At 42.3% G+C, this 26,404-nt stretch overlaps 1 protein-coding gene across 2 annotated transcripts; it reads right to left on the reverse strand.

Annotated features, from left to right (window-relative positions):
• On the reverse strand, positions 1-26,403 carry tbl3 (transducin beta like 3). Of its 2 annotated transcripts, none has more exons than XM_060041826.1 (23): positions 26,226-26,403; positions 26,059-26,110; positions 25,863-25,958; positions 25,723-25,770; positions 25,378-25,519; positions 24,844-24,928; positions 24,341-24,511; positions 24,129-24,204; positions 22,963-23,059; positions 22,606-22,832; positions 22,061-22,202; positions 21,301-21,359; positions 20,852-20,958; positions 17,799-17,934; positions 15,454-15,714; positions 11,567-11,637; positions 10,495-10,651; positions 8,506-8,564; positions 7,573-7,676; positions 4,139-4,210; positions 3,304-3,462; positions 2,761-2,854; positions 1-881 (listed from the first exon to the last, which is right to left on the reverse strand). In XM_060041826.1, the coding sequence occupies exons 1-23, from the start codon at positions 26,255-26,257 to the stop codon at positions 488-490; spliced, it is 2,841 nt and encodes a 946-aa protein (XP_059897809.1). In that variant the 5' UTR covers positions 26,258-26,403; the 3' UTR covers positions 1-487. The 2 variants fall into 2 exon arrangements, with proteins under 2 accessions (XP_059897809.1, XP_059897816.1); XM_060041833.1 differs by lacking the exon at positions 1-881 and adding an exon at positions 895-2,143 and having other exon boundaries at positions 2,729-2,854; positions 26,226-26,400.
• Position 26,404: the final 1 nt, after the last annotated feature.

The following is a 26,404-nucleotide window of genomic DNA, read 5'->3' on the forward strand; positions in this document are numbered from 1 at the left end:
TTACATGTTACTACATGTTAGTTAATTTTCTTTATTTTAAAATACATTTTTCATCCTGATACACCAAATCCACGGTTATAAGGAACTTTCTTACTTTTCCCTTCAGAAAACAGATTAGCTGATAAGGCGTTCGAGAGATACAAATACCCCTTTATTTATTTTGCTCTTACAAATGTACCCATCCAGGCATTCCTTCCTTCTTTTAGCTAAGAATTAGATCAGTGTGTGCCTCAGAAAAGCACAATGATAAGCAGGGATACACAACTTGTGTAAAGGAACAGAAATCCATTCTTATCGACACTGCTTCCATGGCAAGAATGCCATGCCGGTGCACATTAAAACACAGGAAGTTTAACCAGGTCAGTCATGTTTAACAACATAAGGTTTGTGCTTGGCGTCCAAACAGGGCTCCCTTTCACCTCTGCGGCAGCTACTCAAGGTCACTATGGACCGGCAGTCGCTAAGGACTCACGGGGGGAATCCCAGGTCAGCTGGTCAGGATCTGAACACGTGGGTGGAGTGTAACCCCCTTGGTTGTTTTGGTGCTCAAGTTTTGTTCTTCCTCCTCTTCTGCTGCTTCCTTGTCATCCTTCTCTTCTCCATCGTTGTCGCCTTCGTCGTCTGAGCTCTCCTCACTCCCGGCGTGATGGCCTCCGTTGCTAGTTCCATTTGTAACCTGCCTCCCGTTGGCAGGGGCCTTCTTCGTGACGCTCTCCTCATCGGCTAGCTCTTCGTCTTCGAGGTCATCGTCATCATCTTCCTCCTCATCATCATCTTCCTTGAGGTTATGTTCAGAACCCCCGTGAGTCTCCTTGTCAATCACAAACAGAGGCGTGGAGTCTTTGACAGCAGAGGTGTCCATCTCCTCATCTGGTCCCATGCTACAGTAGAAAACGGATACGGGGAGATAAATAATGAATGGAGGAGTTGACTCCCAAACAAAGTGATCAAACCCATATGAGCCAGACCAATGGTTTAAATGATCACCGTAAACTAGATCTGGTGGTGGTTAGTGAGGTCCCCCCTTCACTGTAAAGCTTCTTTGCGTGTCTAGAAAAGCGCTAAATATATATTCAATCCATTATTATTATTAGATCAGACTACCACAGAATTGGAACGGCCTTTCTACTCGTAGGGATTTTTGGCTACAGAGCCAGCTTTCAGGCATTTCAATGAAAAGAGAATATTCTCCTGAAAATGCTCATGGAAACAGACTAGCTTAGACTCAGGACCCATTTGGATTTCTACTATACTTTCATCCTCAATATCCCGCTCTTAGTTTAAATGGCCGTAATTAACTATCTTGGAAGTCGTTCTCTGGAAGCTAATTAGTTAATTATTAGACAAGGTGAATTAAATGCACATGGTTGAGTTCATCATCAAATAACTAATTTACACTTAAATACTAATCCGCTATGCAACAAACGGGCAGGAGGTATCATGAACAGCACCCGCCACGGTTCACCTGATATCCTACCATTGTCAGTCCCTATCAATAGGCCCCTCTGTATGCTTTTATTCAGAGAACCGGTTGTAACACCACTTGCCATGAATCACGGGTGACCGGTGTGATTCCCAGACAATGGTATGACAGTCTAGTTGTACAAAGGCACCCAACCCAATTTTTAATCGTTGTTCACCCTTCCTTGGCGTTTGTTTCCAACCTGGAGTAAAGAAACGCATTAATCACTCATCTCGTTGCCGTTGACGGTACAATTGTACTTTCCCGTGACCAAGCAAACAATGTGGTGTGGAGGTTTGGCTGACCAGAAGGAAGTAGCAGCTTCTCGTAAACAAAACTCTGGTCATAGACTTGCTTTCGCAAAACATTGCTAGTAAAAAATGGACCTTACACCCCATTAGAAAATTCTGAGAGCTTGAGCACAACATTAGCTGTACTGAGAAGAGAAGCAAACACCCACTGGGACTTTGGATAAAGTTATATAACTTTTGTCCTAAAATTGTTGCAGTGTGGGAATGGAATTGGAGAATGCAGTTGACAAGTTTTGGATGCCTGAGCTCTGTTTGAGTCCAATACATCGTAGTGTGTACGACTTGGTGCCAGATTACGTGTACAACCATTGACTGACGCAAAGACGAAAATATTCTTCAGTAGCCAGCCCTTTGCTCTGATTAGGGTGCACTCACACTAGGCCATCTGGCCGTGGCCGTTTTAGCACCTAACCGTGCTCAAATCTGCCAGTGTAAGTGTGGCCAGTCTGGCCAGGCCGGGCCGGGCCAATTTGGCCACTTGGGAGAGGTGTGCTGCTACGGCACTGGCCGCTATGGTACAGATGCTAATGAGCCAACACGCGCACACGCACGGCTACGCAACCTGAGCTGGATGACGTTTAGTCAATGCGACGACCACGGACATAATAAAAGCGACGAGCCTTCTTACCCGTTAAACGGTAAACATCGCGTCAAGCGGTTCAACTGTTGGTGTGTTCTCTGTGTTGTTATCCATTGTTGTTAAAACTCTGACTGGCGGCAGACTTTATTATGGTCCATGCAGCGGACGCTTGGTGATGACGTGTTACGACGTGATGATGTATGTACAAGAGCCTTCCGTGGCCAGGCCACAGCTGCGACGGCCAACGGCCACGGCCAGATGGCCTAGTGTGAGTGCAGGCCAGAGAACAATGGGGCCATTTGAGCACGGTTAGGTGTGAAAACGGCCACACGGCCACGGCCAGATGGCCTAGTGTGAGTGCACCCCTAGACTGACCATGGTCATGTGTTCCCCAAATTTTGTCTTACATGGATGAGGACCCAGTCACTCGCATCTTCTGCCACATGTAGTCAATGAACATGGATGACTGGAGCAGGCGGCCGATCCTCTGCATGTGTCGCTCTGCAGAGGAGAGATTAAATGAGAAATCGATACTGTGAGTGCCCCATTAGGCCACACAGAGGAATAAAGTATTACTTGGAAGAGGATTAAAAAGTGAGTGATTTAAATCATTGGCTGTCCCCTTGCCAGCCAAGAAAGTGATATGGCTGTAATTAAGAGCTTTGTGGCAGCGGGCCCTGTGCGATTGTTTTGTGTGCATGTACACTGCCTTTTTGTGTGTGGGTGTGTTTTGTTAGCTATCCGATCTCCCTGAAAAGCTATTTCATTTAGAAAACAGCAACGTTACCCTGCTGAGGAATGTAGTCAAACTAGTGACTTCACCACTTGAAGCGACACTACTGCCAAACACTGGCAAGGGCTGGCAAATCATCCATCTCAGTACAATACATTAAATACTTTAAACAAATGTGGTCCTATCCAAGTCTTTAGAAACGCGTGCGTGTGCGGACCTGTGTAAGGTATGAGGCCCTCCAGATGGCCCCGGGCCCCCTGGTACTGCAGCAGCTCCTCGGGGGCCAGATGCGTCAGCAGCACCTGCAGGACGGCCTGGGCGTCCAGACAGCTGCGGGCGTTGGTGTTCCACACGGCGCAGTAGCGCAGCAGGGACTCTGTGGGGCGGGGACGGGGGACGGGTACACACAGATCAGACACAGCGTAGCGTGACCACGGTACCCTGAACACACCCGCACCTTTGGTCCCTGAGGCAGGCCGTCGTTCACATGGAGACACCGTTTTGCGTGTTCTTAAAAAGACCACAGCGCCAATTGGCCCCGTTTTTTTAATGAATACCAATGACTACCCATCTTTTGCCTTGAACCCAAGTTGTTAATTATACATTGAATCTATTCTTATGAATTTATTTTGAGATTTTCACATCCATCTATCCATTTATCTTTCCTGTTTGGCCAGATTTCTACAGAGATGCAGTTCACCTGTTCATCACAGTATACAACATATACAAAAATGTCAAAAATAAAAATCAGTTCCAATGGAAATTCCTCTCCAACAAAATTGCGACGCCAACTTGTCCACTCGAAAATGCTTGACTTTCTGCAGCATGTTTCCATATCCCCTCATATGCAGCATGTTCATTCTCTATTCTGAATTTATGCTTTGCCTGTTCTCAGTCTTCGGATGAAAGTGCTTCTACGACATTCTTTAATGTAAATGTCTGCATGGGATGTGAGAGAATAGATAGTCCATATTCTATAGGGGAAAAAAAATAACTAAACGTTTGGTCAAATCACAGGACAAATCATCAGGTCATAACCTTTGACTCTTTACCTTTCTGGTCCAATCTGAGCTTCAGCAGCGTCCTCTCTAAAAGGTCACGGCTGTCCTCGCTCTGACGGATGGCTGAGGGCAACACAGAAAAGTGGTGAAAACTTGATACGCCGTACACACGTGCAGCGTACAAACACACATGCACACAATTTTATATGGTCAGCCTTGTCTGTTGCCTTTAATGGCACGACTATGGGCTATGCCTATAGTCGTAGCGCGTTACGGCATTGCCTTTGACATACATTTGTCGGCCAAACGGAATGAATGGCTACCAAAAAAAATGCCTCAGTGACAAGCTCAACAGGCTGTCCAGGTTTTACAAAGGATCAATCACTATTGCCAAACCCCATTCTGCCAACGTTTCCCCATTCCATCTACTCACCTGAGTGTTGGAATGAGATTAGAGAAACAGGCTTTTCCAACTGGTATTTCTCTACGAGTAATTCATGTGAATCACTTCCATTAGTACCATTCAAATTGTAAAAACATGTTAATAATTTAGGTTACTACAATATTCATGCCTACTTTTGATTATCTCTTTTTTCTTTCCAATAATCTAAGTATCCTTCATTAGTTTGTATTTAAACTTTTTAACAGTTAAATAATAATTTGGTTACATTTATTTCCCTTTACGATTGGCGTATCAGTAATCTGCAAGGTTGTGTCAAGGTGTTCTTTTGTTTCATTTCAACTAAGGTTGTGTTTACTCAGTGTTAATTCCTGGTAATACCGAGCCGAGAAATGGCAAGACCGACCGAGCTGTCACAATGAGTTTTTTTTGTTTCACTGGGAGCATTTTAAACAAACTGATTAATTGGTAATAATTTATGGTAATTGTAAAAAAAATAGCTTTCATAGCTGATATCATTAGGTAGTAGTAATAAAAGCCGTAGTAATCTGTTTTATTTAATGATGCTGGATGCAACTACTTAAAGTCAATGGATGGCTGGATTTAAAAAAGGTTTCAGTACTTAACTATGCAGATCTACCATAAGAAACGTTAAAAAGCTTTGCCTAGCCCAAACCTCCTTTCAAATAAAGAAGACACCATTGTTTTGGTATTTTTACGGATCACATTCCATTTTTGTAGCACGTTTGTTCTTATTGTTTAATGGGTAATGCCAATCAGGGGTGTACAGGACTAGCAGGTTTAGCCCAGACCACGCTAGTAGGCCTTTTACACATGAACTCCAGATGAACTCTGGAGAATCGGGTCCGAGATGATCAGGAGATAATCTGCATCTGACGTGTTCAAACATATTTTCTAAAATATGTGATACTTTTGGAAACTCCCTATACATCAGGCGAGGGCTGGTGCCAGGGTAGTGTGTAGGAGGCGGAAGACATCACGCTAAAAGTTTGCAGCGGTAGTCGCAGTGTCTAAGCGGCTACACTCTCTGCTCCTCCTGTTTTTACACCAGGAATTATCCGGAGAATGTCAGACTTGTGGGTCATGTGTGAAAGGCCTATAGGAGGGATTTTCCCCCGATTTGTTCATTATTTTATGTTGATTAACAAGCTCTATTTTGATGCATTTTCTGCATACTATTTGCAAGAATACATAGGCTACTATTATCCGACTTGACTATAATATAGGCTAGCTTAATATACCGTAATTAATATAATAGTTAATGATCGCAAACATTGGCCGGTCTGTGGGGAGACTGGAATAGACAGGGTATTCACATCCGATCATGATAAAACCTGCATTAATTCAAGTGTTTCAGCGTATAGAACAAATGCAGCATTCAATTTAGCAGAGTGTCGGAAATTTGAGGATTCAGCACCAGTGTAAGTGGCATGATTTGGCTGTCGCCACAGTTTGCAGATTGTGAATCCAATGGTCTAGATCAGGGGTGTCAAACTCATTTTAGCTCAGGGGCCACATGGAGTATAATCTATTCCCAAGTGGGCCGGACCGGTAAAAATATGGCATAATTATGTAAAATTAAACATGCTGTGAGCACACCAAACACAGGTTTCCCATTTACTTCCGTGAATAAAAAGGACGATGACCATTTTTCTTAGAAAACACTGCACTCTGTGTCCACTTTTCGACAGAGACATTTTGGGGCAATGAGAGTGCCAAAGCGCATAATGTTGAAAGTATAAGGCAAAACGACAAGGTAGCTCCGGGCTAGCTGCACTACCTGTTTATACTTGCTCCCTGCTCAGCCCCGGTATAAAGTTTGCTTGCTCAACATAATTGCTATTGCGACTTCTAGTGGACACATTAAGAACAGCAGTTTCCTTCATTGAAAAATAGCAGATCATTTTACGTTAACTTCCAGTTACACACAATTGTCCAGTAGTTCAATGTACAACAAATTAATCAGTGCCAGTCAATGCAATCCATGTAATGCTAGGAAGGATTTTTATAATTTTTTTAAATATATATATATTTTTTTACAATACTGTACTTCACAAAATCATCTCGCGGGCCGGATTAAACCCGTTCGCGGGCCTGATCCGGCCCACGGGCCGGATTAAACCCGTTCGCGGGCCTGATCCGGCCCACGGGCCGGATTAAACCCGTTCGCGGGCCTGATCCGGCCCGCGGGCCGGATTAAACCCGTTCGCGGGCCTGATCCGGCCCGCGGGCCGGATTAAACCCGTTCGCGGGCCTGATCCGGCCCGCGGGCCGGATTAAACCCGTTCGCGGGCCGTACGTTTGACACCCCTGGTCTAGATAGAATGTGCTCCCCTTGAAAGCAAAACACAACAGCAAACTGCACACAGAAGACTGAGTGAACACCCACATAACTTATAGGCTTTTGTTCTAGAAGCATAGCTATGCTGTGGCATCACCTTTCAGCACCCCCCATTCTCCCTATGGAATGTTCGAGTAGGGTCCAGCTGCAGCCCCGGAGAACACCCTGGCGTGACAACAACAACCCAGGCGCGACAGAAGTACTCTGGTGTGACAGAAAATATTTACACACCGCTATCAGAAACCAAAGATCAACCATGGAAGTGAGACTTTCAATATGCTTAATATATTGAGTAATATTCATGTTAAAGCCGTGCCGTGGTTTATTTACTTTTCACTAAATATAATAATACCTTTGTTCATGGAAGCAAGTGAGAGTTAACATGAATATCACTCAATATATTAAGCATATAGACAGTCTCACAAATAAATCACTTCCGTCACACCAGAGAACTTCCTTCACGCCTGGGTTGTTGTTGTCACGCCAGGGTGTTGTTCTCCGGGGCTGCAGCTGGATACTATTGGAATGTTCCACTGTCACAAACGCATGGTATTTTTTTTATGGCATGAAGATTCGACTATTAAACACGTCGTGACTAAATGTCTTTCCATCAAAGATGTGAATTGTCGAAGATACTGTATTGTATTAAAGTATATAGTATAATGTTTTGTATAATGGCTTGTCGTGCATTGTAGCGTGTATTGTGCTGGGGCATTCTGGTACCTCTGATGACGGTGAGCACGGTGTGTGGCTGGTCCAGAGAGATGGCCAGACCCAGGGCCTTCAGGTACTTCTTCTCATGGAGAAGGTTAGACAGCTCCTGCTGCCTGCACGTGACATACGACACAGCAGTATTATCAGCACCAAAATACCATGGAGGTTTCCTCTATGGTAAACAAAACTTTGTCGAACACTGGCCATTAGTCACACAGTGTCTCGGCCCTTTTTCTTCACTTTTTGAAATTGGTGTTGGTCTACTTACACAACCTGTGTGAGTTGATGTGTTCCCATTTCTGTTATGGTCAATGTCAAATAATATCAATTAATATATATTATGCATCAAAGGTTTTCTCAATTATTACTAGGGCTGTCAAATTAACGCGTTAGCAGTAGCAACACCGTTATCTGCAATCTCTGTAGTAAGGAATTTTCCTATCACCGGAGTTCATTAACCCTTGAATATCACCTCAACGCAAAACATTTGGTAGCAAGGTACGAGCTGCCACAGCCCCTGAAGCTGGCCCTAGCAGGCAGCCTCGTCAAGCCACACTCGACTGAGATGCATTGAATCTTGAGTGAGATCGAAATGTTATTATTTGATCTTAAAATGCACCGTATGTTAATGAAAGACATGTTTTAAATAAAAGAGGCATTGAACTTTAAAGCCTATTATGTCAATTATTCATTGAATCACTCATCTGCCAAAATTTACTTCACAGCCTGTAATTAATTAGATTAATTTTTTTAATCGCTTGACAGCCCTAATTATTACCTATTTGACGTGTATGCCGAAGCAAAAGCTTTGAGTTGAAGAAATACTCCTTAGCCTAAGAATGCTTTTATGATCAATTGAACTTTTCTTGTAAGGGCGAACCGAGCTCCCGTAAGGGTGGTGGCCAAGGGTGGGCCCTTTAATAAAAGTGGAAACAAACTCACTTGAGTATCTGGTCTTCCTGCTTGGCCTGCTCCTCCGCCTGCTCCACCTCAGTCACATCCTGAAGAAGATGATGCACACGTTTCAACACATTATTCTTCTCTGTTGGTCAGTGGGTTTTGGTCAAGCAGGCCGGTAGGTATTGCAATGGCATGAACACCGACTAAACAATCAAGCGAAAAAGCTGCTCTTCTAAAGAAAAAAAAAGCTAAGTGATACTTTTGAAAACGTACTCCCAGAACCGAAAAAAACAACAACCAATTTTAGGAAAAAATGTTAACACATACATTTTCTATTAGCGTAATTTTCGGACTATAAGCCGCGCCTTTTTTCCCATTTTTCGATCCTGCGGCTTATATAACGGAGCGGCTAATCTATGGATTTTTAAAGCTAACGGCCACTCGGAAAATTTGTATTCAAAGCCTAAATTAGTATTCAGGGCTTCGTTGTTTTTTTTCCACGTACGTGACGTTACCAGAGCCGAGGGAGGCAAACTATAAGCGTCAGCGACACCAAGCAGAGAAGCAAGAGAAGTGAAGGAAGAATAGATATCTTGTTTCCCTTTGCTTTATAACACAACATTAGCGGGATCTCGGAGGAAAAGTAATACTTAGCAAAATGCTAACCTTAGCTTAGTTGTTTGTTTACGTTCGCTGTTCAGCGCCGCGCCAATCAACTGTGACTGGCTTGCTGCAGAGCGTGAGCGTCTTGGGAATACCCGGACAATATAATGTATATAATATGGACACATAAGACAATCAATATTCTGTATTTGTTATGGATTTATTCTACAAATTCCCTGAAAAGATGCACGTTCCAGGATGAATAGAAAAGCTCCCGTAAGGGCTGAGATGGCAGAGGACAGCTGATTTGGAACGGAACAACAGCTGTTCGCTTTCACGGGGAAAAATTAAGGAACTTCAACCTACTTAGGCCTACTAATTAACGTTCAAAAGCTATTCAATCTTCAACAAAATATGCAGATACTGTCAAAAATCGGTTCCAGGGAGTATATAGAGATTATTAATGTTGCTTTTGATGGTGTTTTTTTCTGGAACGAGTATTCGAATATTCGCTCGGAAAAACCAACGAGTATTTTAAGCTTGAAAAATGGCATTCGGGCCAGCCCTAATGGTAATTAAACATTAAAACACCTGCGGCTTATAGTCCAGTGCGGCTTATAGATGTACACATCATTCAATTTAGCTGCTGCGGCTTATACTCCGGTGCGCCTATAGTGCGGAAAATACGGTAATTAAAATAAGCCTTCTATAAAAGAGCCAGTGCCTACTTTCAAATAGTTATATGGTATAGGGAAAATGGAATCTTAGGGCTTATGTTTGTTTTTTATGGCATGGGGAAAAATTGGCAGACAAATGTATCAATTTAGAACTAATTGCACATCAAACTCCTTCTTGTGCAATTAAAAGGTCTTCCACACATTTGATTTCAGAGTCACTGGCACACTGAAAATCATTTCACAGTTTTCGGACATTGTTGTATTGTTCTATTTTTAATACGCTTATAACTCCGGTCGTTCCCTGCTTACGAGACGCTGAGACACGTGCACGGCAACATACACAATCACACACTGCCCACTTCCTTAAATTCCATTTTTCGGAATATACATCATATATATATATATATACACATACATACATACTTAATAGCTGAGCTGATAAAGCTTGAATTGGTTGAATCATGTCAGTGTTACAGTCTAGCGTGTGTGTGTATTGTGTGGTGGTGGGTCATCACGTAACCAGGAAAAGTGTTTTATTGACCTTATTCTTTCACGTGGTTGACAACGTGTGCCATGTCCTAAACTACAACTCGGTGTCCGCTGACTTTCTGCTTGTGAAACTCATAACAAGTTTTGCATGGATGCAAGTGTGTGCGGTTTAGTTTTTTTAAGCACCGGTTCGAGAACTTTTTTAGCACCGGAACCGTTTTGCACATTAGAAGCTGTGTTTTGAGCAGTGAGTGCTACTCACATCCCAGATGGTGATGGTGGAATCGGACGACCCCGTTACCATCTTGTGGTCCTGGCGGCTGGCATGAAGACCCCACACCTTGTCCTGGTGGGCGTCCAGTGTTTTCACACATTCGTTGGTCTTGATGGTCCACAGCTTCACCAGGCCGTCTGAACCACTGGAGGAGAAAAGGATTTGGCCTTAAGTGATTTGATAAAAGTAAGTGTAAGTGTAAGTATATCTATATATATTAGGGCTGTCAAGCGATTAAAATATTTAATCACGATTAATCACATTAATGCCATAGTTAACTCACGATTAATCGTAAAAAAAAAATTCTATGCTAAATATCCCTTGGATTCTTTGTCCCATTAATTTCTCATTTTAATGCTCTTATCAACATGAAGAAGTGCATCGGATTGCCTTGTGCAAATGTTTTTTTATTGATAACAACATTGGCATATACTGATCAAAACAGGACGGTACAAAAAAAAGCCTATAATGCATTCAAACGATGAACATACAAAGATATGCCTTGAACATAGCAGTCAGGCTACTGCTTCTTTGTTTTGAGCCCAAAAAATGAATAAATACTAATTTGCGTTAATCGCGCGTTAAAAAAAATTAACGCCGTTAAAATTGGTTTGCGTTAACGCCGTTAATAACGCGTTTAACTGACAGCTCTAATATATATATATATATATATTACACTTTATTAGTGAGGGGGGAGTGTGTGGATAATGGCTGGTTTAAGTCAAACTGACTCTGGGGCTGAATGGGGATGCACACGTTTTGCATTGAGCAATAAATGTGGACAGGTTATCCAGCCATCACCACAAACTCCAGGAGTTCTCCTGCATGGAACCTTGTTACACCTCCTTCTGTGCATCATTATAATCTCATTCCATACAATAAACCACTTCCAACATCACCACCCTCTGTCCTTGGTATTGAGGAGCCCTGTAAAATGCATGTTGCTGCAGGGAGTAGTAGCTGTGTTCACACACACACACACACACACACACACACACACACACACACACACACACACACACACACACACACACACACACACACACACACACACACCTACCTGGTAAGTAGCTGTGTTCCTCGGCTGACGAAGACGATCTTCAGAACGGACGCATCGTGTCCCTCGAATGTCTGGAGAAATAAAGCCAACCATAAACGATACAAAACAAGGTCTCCTTGCTGTCAAGCCACCACACTACTGAATTAGAATACGTACAAATATACAAAAAATAAACAGCTTTCGACAGACTGGCTTAAAACTGTTTGAGTACAAAATTCTTGAAGCAACATTTTTAGTAAGAAAATTACGTCAAAAGGGTGCCAAAAAATCCCCACCAAAATGTTAATTTTGCAGGTCATCTTAGATGACATCCTGCGTCATCAGACACATCAAAACCACAATTTTAATAATACCACAGCTTTAATAACAGAAGCGCCGTTTCTCAATAGTGCAGTCACAAGAGGAAGGGCTCAGTCTCTACTAATTCTTACTGGAGATCACTCCATTAATTTTCCATCACAATTGATGGCTTCATTCCAGTTTCACACATGACATAGGTGGTCATTTCGTGTCACAATGCACATTACGACAACCTAGCCAATACCATTAAGGCATCAGTAGAAAACATAAAATCAAAAACACGTTTCATCTAGTTTCATCCCTTTTTCTTACATTACGGTACTTGCTAGTCTGGCTATTGCCAGACCAAGCTCAATCGTAGATTGCACGTTGGTCTGGAGAAGCTGCTGTCATTTTCTTCAGCACAAGAGGCGTGATCAATGGGCCTAGTACAAATGGCTCTGTACGGAATAGGCTGCTTGCCGTCACTTCTGTCGGCATTGTTAAACCAGCCAATAGCACGCCAGGGGGAAAAGCCAGCTTGGTGATTGGCTCCCGCAAAAACGTATCGGAAGAAGAAAGAAATGTATTGCTCTTCTGCATGTCGAACTCAAATCACCGGCAGAATGGGCAGGGCTACCCAGTCTAGGTACTTGCCGATACCGAGTACTTATATCATGAGTCAGGGTTTCTGAAGGTTTCAATAAGTTAAATGTAAGACTTAAGACCATTATGATCAAATGTAGTGCCTATTCACCTCCATACTGGTAAAAAAGATAACGGATATGAAGGAACAGAATTACTAAGTAAATAAATGTATTCACATTCACATTCAAACTGTGTAAGCAAGAGTTGTAAAAGTATGTGATGCTCCATTAAACAAAAACATAGAGCCTAGTATAGACATTGTAGACAGCATAAAATGTCTGTAGTTCGTGGTTAAGCTAACCAACGGTTATAGTCGGCCGCTGTGTGTCTGGACTGTGAGAGAAAGTGGAGCAGATATCTTAAACAAGGCCCAGCCAAAATGTTCCCACAATAGTAATGCGGCTAAAGGCAGATTTAGGGTCGTTTTAGACGCAGAGACGTAAGCACGTAATTTACACAAGGGACTTGTTTTAGACAAGTTTTGATTTACGGTTCCTTTAAGGTTCCTTAAGGATTGCGCGTGTTGCAAGGGGATTCTCCGCCAGAACAGTAGGGGGAGCAACGAACAAAACTGTGGGCGTGGAAGTGGAAATCGCTGGCTTGTTTATATTTATGCACTTCCAGTATTTTCGACGAGAGTAGCAGTAGCTAAGTTTAGGTTAGCGGTCTTTTTCCACACTCTGAACGATGTTAAGGTTGCTGTAAAACCGGAAATGTGAGACTCCTGAAAGGATGTGGTTAGCTGGCCAATCAGTCTTTGCGAGCTGCGTAGGGCCGTAGTGTTTTAGTCGCATAGTCAGGAATTTTGGGCGACGCACTTAAGGGGGGATATTTTACCGCGCAAGGGGGGGTTATGTATCTTACGTGCTTACGCGTTACGTCTAAAACAGAGCATATATCGGCCTTTATTGTCATTACACTAACCAGATAAAGAAAGTTGGTCTCGGTGGTGTAGGACCACATTATACTTTTGTGTATATATATATATATATATATATATTTTTTTTTTGTAAATATAGAAGAGCTCAGCTATTATGATAAAGTTTGAAATGGTTGAATCATGTCAGTGTTACAGTCTAGTGTGTGTGAGTATTTGTGTGTGTACGTGAGGGGGGGGGGGGGGCGGGGTGGTTGTGTGTGGGTGGGTGGGTCATCATCACGTAACCAGGAAAAGTGTTTGATTGACGTTATTCTTTCACATCTACATAAACGAGATAAGCTCACAAAATGATATGGCTTGTCTTATGACATATCGTTTGTGGACGCCCGATATACAGCAACCATATTTCCGATAAATCATTATAGCGCCATTGCAACAAGGAATACCATTAATAATAAGCTTAACATTCTGTTTCTAGGTTAAATATTGACGCCGTTAGGCTCTGCAACGTCCGAAATGGTTAGCTTTTCTGATAGACAACTTGGGCTAGAGCGGGTGACATCATCAGGCTCCAGCCTCAACTGAAGTCAACGAGACAAACTGAAAATATTAAGCGGGTATGAAATTAATCAGTTGATTCTGAAAAAAAGTAGATACATCAATAGATATATTTGACTGCTGATCTCAAGCCAGATCTTGTTGCATTTACCCATAATAGATCAAATTAACGTTAACAAGTAGATATTTCTTGACGAGAGGAGACGCCACTAGCCCCCGTGTTTAGCTGGCCCTGCTCTGATAAATTCTGACCGGGGTTGCTCTGTATGCATTAGTGGTTATTGGTTCCATAATCAAATGCAATTTTTAGATCCGTCACAATCGTATTTAAGACATTTTATGGCCTAAAATTCAGATTAGATTTTACACTTTTGAAAATACAACTACAGCTTTAATTACACGCCCCCCTCCAGGAAAGAGGTCCGTTATCGCCATAGTAACGGCAGACGGCAACGTTGTGATACTTTTTTTTGTAACGACGTTGTGTATGAGCGTTATAATGAGCAATATTGTAAACTAGAAAATGCATTTCCTACAGTCGAGTACTGTAGTGCAAAGTGAGGTTGAAAATATGTTTCATCAAAGCGAGTGAGTCAGTTATTGACCTTATTACTCCACATCTAGTTAATCGAGGTAATCTCGCAAAATTATGATGCTTATATCATTGGACTCTGGAGTCTCAGCTTTCATTTGACTTACCGTATTTACCTTTAGATAGCATGACGTGAAAAAAAACGTTTAAGCATCGTCAGCATTTAGCTTCTACCGGAAGTACACCGTATGTAGCAAAACCTAGCCTCTAGACATATAAACGGGGGTCGCTTACAATAAACGAACGCTACTTAATCATATTTCCAATCGATGAATCATTTTAGAACCAGTGTAATAAAATACCATAACACTTGGTGTTTCTAGGTTAAATGTTGACTTTCGCTTTATTCTGAAAAAAGTATGAATGATATCGAAAATCTGTGTGTGTGTCAGAGAATGGGCAGAGAATGGGCGGACCATTCTCTCTCTCAGCTTTGCCGTCCTCCCACTGAGTATCCCCCCAGTTGGACATCTAAAAACACTTTTTTGTTAGGAAAGTGGTAATGCGTGATTCCAAACTAATATGAACAGTTAAAAAGTGGAATGGAGTCTCTAGCTGAACTTTTTTGGAAGGAGTAGGGTCCCAAAATGTGTAGAATAAGAAAGAAAGAAAGTATAAAGCCTAAAAAGAACAATAGTTGAGCGCTGCCTGCAGCCCTCACCTAATTAAATGCACCTCACACCATAACAAAGCTATAGACTATGTTGACGTTGATGTTTTTTTAAGTGGTTGCATCCGAATTGTACGAGTACACGAGCACAGTATCACGGCTGATCAGAGTACTGGTATCGGTAGCTGTGCATCCCTAGTTTCATCCAACACATTGAGTTAGTGACAACGCAAAGCAATGGACTTCACAGAAAATAACATTACAAAAAACACAGAAATCAAACCAAAGGAAGAATGCTCAGAGTAAGTGGGACCATGAACCTTGAGGCAGCTGTAGTCCTGCAGGCTCCAGAGCTTGGCCGTGCCGTCGGCCGAGGAGCTGGCCAGCACCTGGTCGACGGGGGAGAAGCACACCGCCCAGACCCCGCGCTTGTGGCCCCGGAACACCCCGAGCAGGGCCGGGCCCGCACCCGGGGCCCCGGGGGCCCCCGGGGCCCCCAGGGACCAGAGTTTGGCCATCCGGTCCTGGGACCCCGACGCCAGCAGCTTGTCGTTGGGTGACACCGCCACGCTGTTGATGTCCTGACGGGAGGAGGATATTGGCAGGTTACCATGGTGACGAATGGAGAGGCTCCTGTCGTACGTCGTGTGGCATATGAGGCCCTGTTTGATTCCGACAAGAGGCTGCCCATGCTAAACTTGAAGCCAAATTTCCGCAAGGCGATGTTGTAAAAAATATTTTAGAAGAGTATTTTACACTGCAAGATGCTTTGGAAAAAAGCTAAGCATTGACCATTCATTTTAACAAGTACTATCCGTTTCCACCTGGAGTCATTATGCAAGCTATTGCAAATGGTTTCCTATTCCTATTATTCATCAAATTTCAACCCCAACCTGGTTAAAAATAGAATGCGATAAACGCTCGATTTCATAAGGATCCTGATGTACAGAAACTGAATGGGCTTTTCACCCTAGCTTCTGACTGAGCTGTGTGACCTACTTGCCTCTTTGTCACAGAGGAAACAAAGTAATCCTGGAAGCGGAATAACCTGTGGCAGAAAGTACTAAAGTGACGAATGTGCACACAGGCATATATGTGAAAGCTTCAGCGTAATGGGTGGGGCAAGGAGTTGTGCAAGATAAATTGTTGTTTTCAAGCCAGCAATTATCTATTATCTATGTGATTTTTCCCTAACCCAAAAAATGACCTTGTTAAAATTCATCGTCACTTTCCAGCAACTCACTGGACTATTCTGTCCATCTATTCTGTTCTCTTGTATCCTAAATTTATCTCCATCATTCCATTCTCTTCTACGTGTACCAAAATTAGTCCATTCTCTTCCACTCTTTTCTACATGTACCTCCATCAGTACATCCTCTTTATACTCTCTCCGACATTTACCTCCATCACTAAATTATTTTCTACTCCCTCCTACGTTTATTTCCATAATTTAATTCTCTTCTACGTTAACCACCATCTTTCCATTCACTTCGACTATAACGTACGTGTAACTCCACCATTCCATTCTCCTTCACCTTCTCCTACGTTTCCCTCCATATTTCTATCTTGGAATGATGGAGGTAAACGTAAACAGCCAAACGCAAACAACCAATCAGAACCTGCTGTTCGCACCCAACGGAATGAGGATATATACATCTCCTGTATGACCGTTCCACAGAGAAGTATCATTGATGGACAGTAGGGCTGAACGATTTGGGGAAATAATCTAATTGCACTTATTATGACCAATAATGCGAGTGCGATTTAATGTGTGATTTTTATAGTTTATTCCTTAAGTTCCTTATGTTGTGCATTATTCACTCAAAATTAATAAATCATTCTTTAGTATCACCAACACAACAGTAGGTGCGTTTCCATCCCCCTGATTTTATGCGAACTTTGAAGTATCGAATCAGTAAACGGTGATGGAAACACCAAAATTCGCATAAAAATCCTCGAATTCGCAAAAAGGTTTATCCGCTCGCTTGAGGTGGTTTTTGAGAAATGCGAAAGAGAGTAAATTCGCAAAATGGGAGATGGAAACACACTTTTCGAAAACAGCTGTGACGTAGCGAACTTTGAACACACAGGACTGACAGTCTTTCCGATTTCCGCTTTCCGATTAATTTATATTATAAACTTCTTTATTTAACTATTGAATAGTAAAATTAAAATAAATGAATCTTACTGATTTCCAGTGAGCAACGGTAACAAACACGGTAACAGCCCTAATGGACAGAACAGATAATCTGTCCTTTGCAAGGATAGATTACTTGAGTGGTAATTCGAGTCCTTGTGCAAATTTCACACATTGCTTCCCAATGAATGACAGTGAAACAATGCCTTTTTTGCGGCTACGATAGCCATAAGGGTTATGCAGTTGGCCACAGAGACGCAATACAGATACAATTCTGCACATCGCTGCAGCTCCGAAACAGGACTTTTCCTCTTTTTTTTTTATGGATATAAATCATTGGAAATTTATTTCATAGTCATCATAGAATACTTCAGTTTCTTTTTGCAAATTGAGTGAGTGAAAGAGTGAGTGAGTGAAAGAGTGAGTGAGTGAGTGAGTGAGTGAGTGAGTGAGTGAGTGAGTGAGTGAGTGAGTGAGTGAGTGAGTGAGTGAGTGAGTGAGTGAGTGAGTGAGTGAGTGAGTGACAACCTTGTCGTGAGCCTTTTCCGTAACACGTGCGCTCAGTCCGACCAGGTCCCCCGTTGTCGTCGTGATGTTGTCAGGAAGGTCCCACACCTTCACTGTGCAGTCCTGACTGCCAGACACTAGGAACGACTCCTTCATCCTAGAGACAAACAAAGCCACAAACAGCACCATATCAATATATATCTATCTACACATGCAAAAGAGACATGGGGTGGGGATATACAAGGATGTCCCGATACCACATTTTCACTTCCGCTACCAAAGCTTTGGCTATCTGCCGATATCAACATCAGTCCGATACTTTGTTTTACTCAACGAATATTAACATGGAAGCATTTTGCTCATGATGGCTAATTAGCCACTTTAAAACATCCCACTAAAGAAAAGTTGAATTTCGTAAAATAAAGTGAAAAGATTGAACAGAGTTCAAAAGTCTAAATGGAGTAAACAATGTAAAAATGCACACCATTTAAAAAATATTAAAAGGTTGTAAAAGTGAAGAATTAAACAAATAGCTAAAGTGATAAAGTTTGAATACATTTGAGATGATATATAGAATCACTGAGCTTTTACTGCTGATAAGTTTAAAATGGTTGAATCAAGTCTGTGAGTGTATGCTTGTGTGTGGGTTATCACTTGTAGTAACCAGAAAGTATTATTGACGATATTCTTTCACATAGAGTTTATCGAGATAAGCTCAAAAAATTATTAGGCTTGTACGGTTGGACTCCTCCAATATATAATAATCATATTTCCAATCAATTAATCATTTTAAATCGATTGGTGAGCAGCTTTTGGGATCGCCACACGCTCGGCAGCAGCCGAGGACAGACGTCCAACAGCCAGGCAGTTGCATTTTTTCCTACTTTAAAGTTGAAATGCTGCAACGCTGCTGACATGACTGTTCAACAGGTAGCTCTCATGCGCGAGCTCTCTTGAGCATGCGCCATATTGCTCGGATCGGATCATATTTTTTACTCCCCTCCAATATCCGATCTAGCGTACTGGGCCAATATCGGACCGATACCGATGCCGTGGATCGGTAGACAGGGTACCCCCAGCCCGTACGGCTGGCGATTTGAGTTCGCCCTGCAGAAGGGTCTCTCGAGAAGAGCAATACATTTCTTTCTGCTTCCGATACGTTTTTGCGGGAGCCAATGTCTAAGCTGGTTCCCCCCCCTGGCGCGCTATTGGCTGGTTTAACACAGGGACGACAGGGAAGCGACGGCAAGTAGCCAATTGCGTACAGTCAGTTGAACTAGGCCTGTTGATCACGCCTCTTGTGCTGAATGACAGCAGCTTCTCCCAACGTGCAATCTACAATTGATCTTGGTCTGGCAATAGCCAGGCTAGTGGATCGGATGATTCGGATGGGACATCCCTAGTGATAAACACTAGTGCTGTAACGATACACGTATCGAAACTGAAATCGCGACACTCAAAGCCACGAATCTGTCTTGCGGTCTGAGAAGGCAGAAGCGTGATACGCCCTTTCTAACGCTCTGGTCAAAATGCCAGATTATAATTTGCTAATAATTTGTCTAAATAATAGTCTGCTGACAACGCTCCGCTTATCGATGCCGTAATGCTGCGACGAGATTCCCTCTGTGATGCCAGCTCTCCGTGGCTACGGAGGATTGCATTTCTCCACAGCCGTCGAAGTCCTCATATGCGATATGAATGACATTTATCCATAGTGGGCCAAGCGCGAAAAAAATAGCCTGTGTGATCCTAGTCTCTATTGTTTTGAGTGATTTGACCTGCAGTTGGTCTGCTTATAGGTCGGAATGAGGCGGCCACTGATTATTGACAGGATGGGTAAATTATTGTACGGGACTCGTTAGTTTCTTCACTAGACACGCTGACGTCACTCACACACACACACACACATACGCACACTGCCATTCTCTCGCACACACATACGCTACTCGTAACACTATGCCTCGTTATTGCGACGTTCATGTTTTTTCCCATCTATTTGGAAATTATGCTATTAAACATGTTGCATTCTATACGGCCTGATTATGTCATTATTTACGCTACATAGCCTAGTAAGAAGCGCTAATAGGATATTTGACTAAACCACCAAAATAGTTGAGGGTTTTTGCCTACCTGCAAGCATCCTCCAACTGCAATCTTTGGTTATTTATTTATTAATTTAGCTATACTTTAGTAGAATTCTTTCTGTTCAAATCAGTTCAGTGTTCCAAAATTATTTGTTATTAAATTTTACATTAAGTTAATTGTTATACAAGTGTGAAATAAAATGCTTTTTAAATTTAAAGAAATCGTGGGATGGATCGAACCGTGGGTCAAAAATCGTGATACAAACCAAATCGTGAGTTGGTGTATCGTTACAGCCCTAATAAACACCTTTTTACCAGGAAGTCAATATAAGATAATGGCACAGAAACCAAGTTAGTCATAGATACAGAGCAATCCCATCCACTGTAGTTAATGTTTAGCCTGTTAGTAAGTTTCATGGTTCAAAGAAGAATGCAACTGAATCAGCTAACAAATACATTCAGGGTTTCACACAGCATGTTACAGCTTAGGCGGCCACCTGAGCAACACATGCCTGCCGCCTTAACTACGTAGTCCAAAAAAAACACCACCTTAACGAACACATTTTCTGCGAGAAACCCTATTGTAGGGGTTATTTTTGTTTCCTTCCATGTCTTTTAGAGTGACATAGATGAACTGTTGGTTGCCGTTAGCATTATCACTGATTGAATGTATTTTTTTAATTAAACTAAAAATTCAACTCATTTCAAATTATTTATATTATACATCATATTTATTTATTTACTTAACACACAGGTCACCTACAAACGGACAGTTCCATGTACATATATAATATGTTTATTTATCTTGGTCAAATAGTTTTGCACTATCATTTTATTTTAAATTAGTAAATTGATTGTATATATATATATATATATATATATATATATATATATACTGATTTCGCACTTCTCTTTTCCCACTGTACTCCTGGTCACCTGTGAATTTCTCCCAAAATATCAGCCTCTGAGCCTAGGAGTATAGATGCTTACCTTGAAAAGGTGATGCAGCCCACAGAGTTAGCATGGCTGGACCCTTGAGCCACACACACCACCTGGCCACTGTCTCCATCCATTCTCCACACACGCACAGATTTGTCCTAGACACACACAGGCAAAAGACACACACACACACACACACACACACACACACACACACACACACACACACACACACACACACACACACACACACACACACACACACACACACACACACACACACACACACACACACACACACACTTTAGAGAGGAACATCTTACCAACAAATTACCTAACAGGTTCTCTGACAACCAAGTAAAGGTGATTCGTTTTGTTTACAAATAATAATCATAATGAAAAAGGTTTACAGGTTGATGAGATAAAGGAAATTAAAAGCCATGTATATCCATTCCAACATTTCTATTTTTAAACATAATTTTTAGGTATTTTATGTTTACCTTGGCACAACTAGCAAAGAGCAAGCCCTTTTTGAAGACATCCAAAGAGAGCACAGTGTCTGAGGAATAAATAGCAACACATTAATCTCATAGCAACACATATTTATTAAAAGAAGCAAAAATAGACATGACTGGAAATCAGATGACGCATAGGTCTTGGTGAGCAGACCTGTGCAGCAGGCAAGTAATCTGGCTGAACTGTGACGTGTTAAAGTGTCAAAGTGATTTTACGTAGTTCACTCACGTTGTCCAAGATTTGTCCCCACCTACATCAGTCTACCTAACACAGCAACGTTACTATTGAAATGTAAAGTGTTTCAACCATTCAGTGGACACTGACCTGTAGGACTAGATACACATTTTAGACTGCTAAAAAATATCTGTTTGTTGTTTTGTACTCTGTAGTTTTCTCACATGTTTTGAATACACGGTAACCTTCTACTATAACTTCTGTAACCTAAGTTCCTAAACAACAAATAATAGTTTCTGAGATAATTTATGACAGTCAACATGGGGTTGTAGAGAGGACTGCCATTGTTACAACTTGCGCTTCATACTTTTTGTGTCACGTCTAGCCTCCTACAGGTCAGATTCGGATTATCAACATGTGTGTTGCATGTGAGAAAGGGCAACTCATCTGAAGTTCATGCGCAAAATGCCTAAAAGCCTACACAGCTTCAGCATATACTGCATCATTCATCTCTTCCACTGACAATCACCATACTCTGCTGCCCCCCGGTGGTGGCCAAGAATCACTGACCTGCGTGTCCATACAGGATCTGGCAGCTGTTAGTCAGGAGCTCAAACACCTTGAGCTGACAGCTGTTGGTGGCCACCACGATGTGGCTATCGTTCTTCCCCAGGAACTTGACGTCCAGAATTTCATCATTGTAGCCCACAAACTGGGGATATTGGAGAAAATAACAGAAGGAAACATATTGGTAAGTACATCAGAGATGTAGCATGGGACTGCTCAGCCTCTTCCAAAACAAGGTATGAATAATCTTTAGAAAAGAACAGAATTATTTGGAAACAGATAAAACTAACCAACTAAAATGAAAAATAAACAATGTATGTAAAGATTTTCTCAAAAGCACAAAAACATTTATGTATTTTACTGCACAGCAATATTGACATTTGTTAAATCACTATCCAGAGTTATAACAATACATCCAATAACGTTCTTTTTCATTCCCCCAACATAATCAGTTAACCTTGGCTCCCCCTGCTGGCTACAACAACACACGTGTATGGACATCGACAGGCAGCACTCCACTACCCCCTCTTCCTGTCAGGGCGTCCTACCTGTTGTTGCGTGCTGAGTGCGGGTAGCTGGTACAGCGTGATGTTGTGCTCCGCCGTGACGGCCGCCACCCGGTGGGAGGCGCCCATGGTCAGCAAGTAGGTCAGGCTGCGGGGGTCGTCGCCATCATGGGGCTCGCCGCCCTCCTTTCCGGCAGCGGGTGTGGCCGAGGGCAGCGTCTGGGTGTAGACGCAGCGGGATGTGCTGGCCTCCCAGACTCTTAACACACCTGTCGGTGGTGGGTGCGGGCAAGTATTTTTAGAGCTTGATCATGTGTTTGATGTGCACTCTGTCAGTATTTTATTTTGATGATATTTTGAGAACTTGATATTGATGATATTGAGAACTTGAGGACTGACCTTTGCTGCCCGCAGTGATGAAGTGCAGGTCGTGGTTCTGAACGCCAATCTGAGACAAATCCTGGTCATCTGGGAGCAATGCCACACCCTCCACCGCCTAGGTACACACATCAGAGAGATGAGCACCCAGCAACAGGCCCGCAAACATTCACTATTCTATATAGACTACACAATGCTGCCACAGCAGTGTGGCAGCATTTAGGCTTCCCTGTGTTTCAAATAAAAAAAATAAAAACAGTGTAAAAATTAGACAATATAAACAGCAAATAATGCAAGAGACTGATGAGCTACACAAATAGCACAACCCACGTGTTACAGCATGACAACCATAGTGAGCTCATTTCACCACCACCTTCACGGAAATTGCTAAAAGGACCAACCATGCCAACAAGCAGATTTGCAGCTCCACCCAACTCAACCAATGCATTAGTATTTAATGGCAAAATATATTTTATTGTATGTGTATATAGTAAAATGCAACGGTGTCTGGATGGTGAAGCTCCCTCTGAGCAGCGATGTACTGTATTCAATGTCCGTGTCTGAGAGAGGGTTAGGCTTCCAGGGCAGCTATGGTATAACACTTCGGTGTGTCGCGGATTTCCTATACAACATTGCTTATTAAAACACTCAACAGTTAAAGAACGATAGCACTAAAAGAGTATCAAGATTGGCATGGGTCGTAACCATGGCGATAACAACCCCCCAACCAACCAAAAACACTTTATTTTTTATCCCATTGTGTTCAAATTCCAGCTGAAACTGTGGGTTACATACATACATATTTGTCTGCAGCTCATTTTGTTAAAGAAAATCATGAACTTAAAATCGTGAATCATATCGCATCCTTAGTTGAGTGCCTTACATCCCTACTCACTATACTATAGATAGAATATAAACTACTCAGTATACTATACTTAGTTTTCAACTTTCGGTTGTCTGTTATAGATTTTCCTATGCATATTTAGTATAAGATGATTAATGTATGCAACTCAACCATGTTCAATCACTGTACAAGTTATTGTATGTGTAATATAGAGTTCAGAGTCTGCGATTGGCTATGCAATAAATTGTCATTCATTTCATCAGGGACGATAATGTGCAGCTTATTACAACACGTGGATGGGATGAAGCTCAGGCGTCAATGGTTGTACATGCCCAAGTCTCACCTCATAGACCGGCACGGTTCTTGTGGCTGTCCGCGTCTTCAGATCCCACACTGTACAGATCTTGTCCCTGCCAGAGCTGCAAGCAGGAGGGACAAAAACAATACAGGACAACACAGTTGAAACCATCACGTCGCAGTGGGAGGTCTATTGAAGTGTCTATTGAGTGACACATGACAGGTAGGGGTAGGACGACTCCAAGGGTGTTGGCGTACCTGACCATGGTGTCCCCGCTGGCGGTGAAGGCTAGCGAGGTGACGGCGCTGAAGTGGCTCTGGAGCACACAGAGGCACAGGCTGGAGCGCAGATCCCACAGCCGGATGCCACAGTCCGCAGAGGAGGAGAACAGCTGCAGAAGGCTCATGTCTGGGTGGAAGTGAACCAGGCTGCGCACATAGAAGACAACACAGGGATATTGAACGTATTTGGACTGGTGTTCATAACAAGGACAAAGTTAAACTTGGGCTTGAAGGATTTGTGACCTTGGGTGTTTTGAAAGGCGCCTCTAAATTAAATGTATTATTATTATTATTATTTATTGGGAACGCGAATAATTAACTTTCTGAATCTTTTAGACAAGCAAATAAATACAAATACATTATGCATGATAAACGATTTAGGGACAGAAACATAATGTCCCTAAATCGCAAACCCGAAGAATAAAAAAAGAGTGATGTTATTCAGGGAGGTCCAAGGATTTTAAAGTATAGCTACTTACTGAACAACACCGGATGATCCCTTGAGGTTGTGTGTGCAGTACTGCTTTATTATGTCCCACAGCTTAATGGTCCCATCACAACCACCTGCAACAGGAAGACAGCAGTGTAGGACTCAATTGTCAAATGTTAACTCACTTGAAGGCGTGTGTCTGTTGCAGTTTAAAACTATTGGATCTTCCCGGTGCCACTCCGGATCTGCCATAACCAATCGCTAACGTTTGGCCGGGAATCACGTTGCGCGCAGGATGTAAACAAACCAAACACTGTGCGTGAAGATGTCCCGTCAACGAGAGCTGACTTTAACGTCATTGATCCTAGCCACTCCCTCGGTTCGCTGAAGGGAAATTCAAATTGAGCTGAAGTATTCATTTGCATCACATCTAGATTCAACCTGGAAAAAAATTAATTTCATGCAAACAATATATGATCTCATATGAGACCATGTTGGTGGCAGTCTTGAGCTCTGCTATATAAAACAAGCATTACACACAGGTGTAACTGAACAAGTTCATGTACTCCTTTCATTAGCTGACCTGTGGCAAGAAGCGTGGACGTGGGGTCAAAGGTCATGCTGGCTATAGGTATGGTGTGAATGGCCCTCCAGGAGCGGGTGCACTGTGCCTGCTTCCAGTCCCACTGCTTCAGCAACAGAGCCCTGCTAGCTGTCACCAGGATCTGCAGCAGCACACAGAGGGTGACAGAATGATAAAGGTAAATGTGCCTCCATGCATCACTTTTCTTGCAGAACTGCAGCACAAAAGGCTCAAAAAGAGAGACAGCCCAACAGGAATGAAAAAGTGTTTACCATAAACATTTGGGTGAATACCATGCTTAATTATCATAATATTAAAGGTTGGTGTGCATGAGTGTGTATTTACCTCATCATCATAGCTCAGCGCAAAGGAGGTGATGTCCTCTTGATCATCCTACGATACAATTAAATGGAAATATAAATAATGTTTAACACTCCAAAGAGATGAGTGTAAATTGTGTTTAAATGCACAGAATCGTTATTAACCTGCTCGATGCTGTGCACAATCTTCCCCGTGCTTATTTCCAAAATATTGACACGGGATCCACAAGTGCAAAAGATGAACTTCTCATCTTTGCTAATCTGAAAGAGGTCAGAAACATCCGCAACGATATCCTCATTATTTTCCTGTTATCACTGTTCATAATGAATTTTTAAGTATTAAAGAATATGATGGACTAACCTGAACCTTTCCGCCTTTATAAAACGGTTCAATTTTATTGGAAGCGGCATAGCTGCGTGAGAAAAGTAGCCAAAATTAGTTTATTTAATTTAAACGACAGCACACTTGGTTAGCCCATTGCAAGCTAGCGAGTTATTCACTTTACACGTGCAAATCATCAAACTTACTTTGTTTTGAAGTGAAGGTTGGTGTTTTCCATTTTACTGAGTCGGCTTATAAATAAACGCGTTATGCGCAACGCAGATAATACTTTATTCGTTATACATGCAACAAATTTTCACTGATCAACAAATCCCACATGTCGAGAAGTGAGAGTCGCAGATTTTGTACGTCATCATAGCTCGCA

The sequence above is a fragment of the Gadus macrocephalus genome, chromosome 2 (genome assembly GCF_031168955.1).
Source record: "Gadus macrocephalus chromosome 2, ASM3116895v1".
Lineage (NCBI taxonomy): Eukaryota > Metazoa > Chordata > Actinopteri > Gadiformes > Gadidae > Gadus > Gadus macrocephalus.

Bases quoted from the DNA above. Each gene is read 5' to 3' on its own strand.
- tbl3 (XM_060041826.1), bottom strand. From the start codon at position 26,257: ATGGAAAACACCAACCTTCACTTCAAAACAAA. The intron at 25,520-25,722 runs GTAAATACACAC...GTGCTGCTGCAG, and splicing joins CGCTGAGCTATGATGATGAG to ATCCTGGTGACAGCTAGCAG. The intron at 11,638-15,453 runs GTTCATGGTCCC...TTATTTCTCCAG, and splicing joins AGGACTACAGCTGCCTCAAG to ACATTCGAGGGACACGATGC.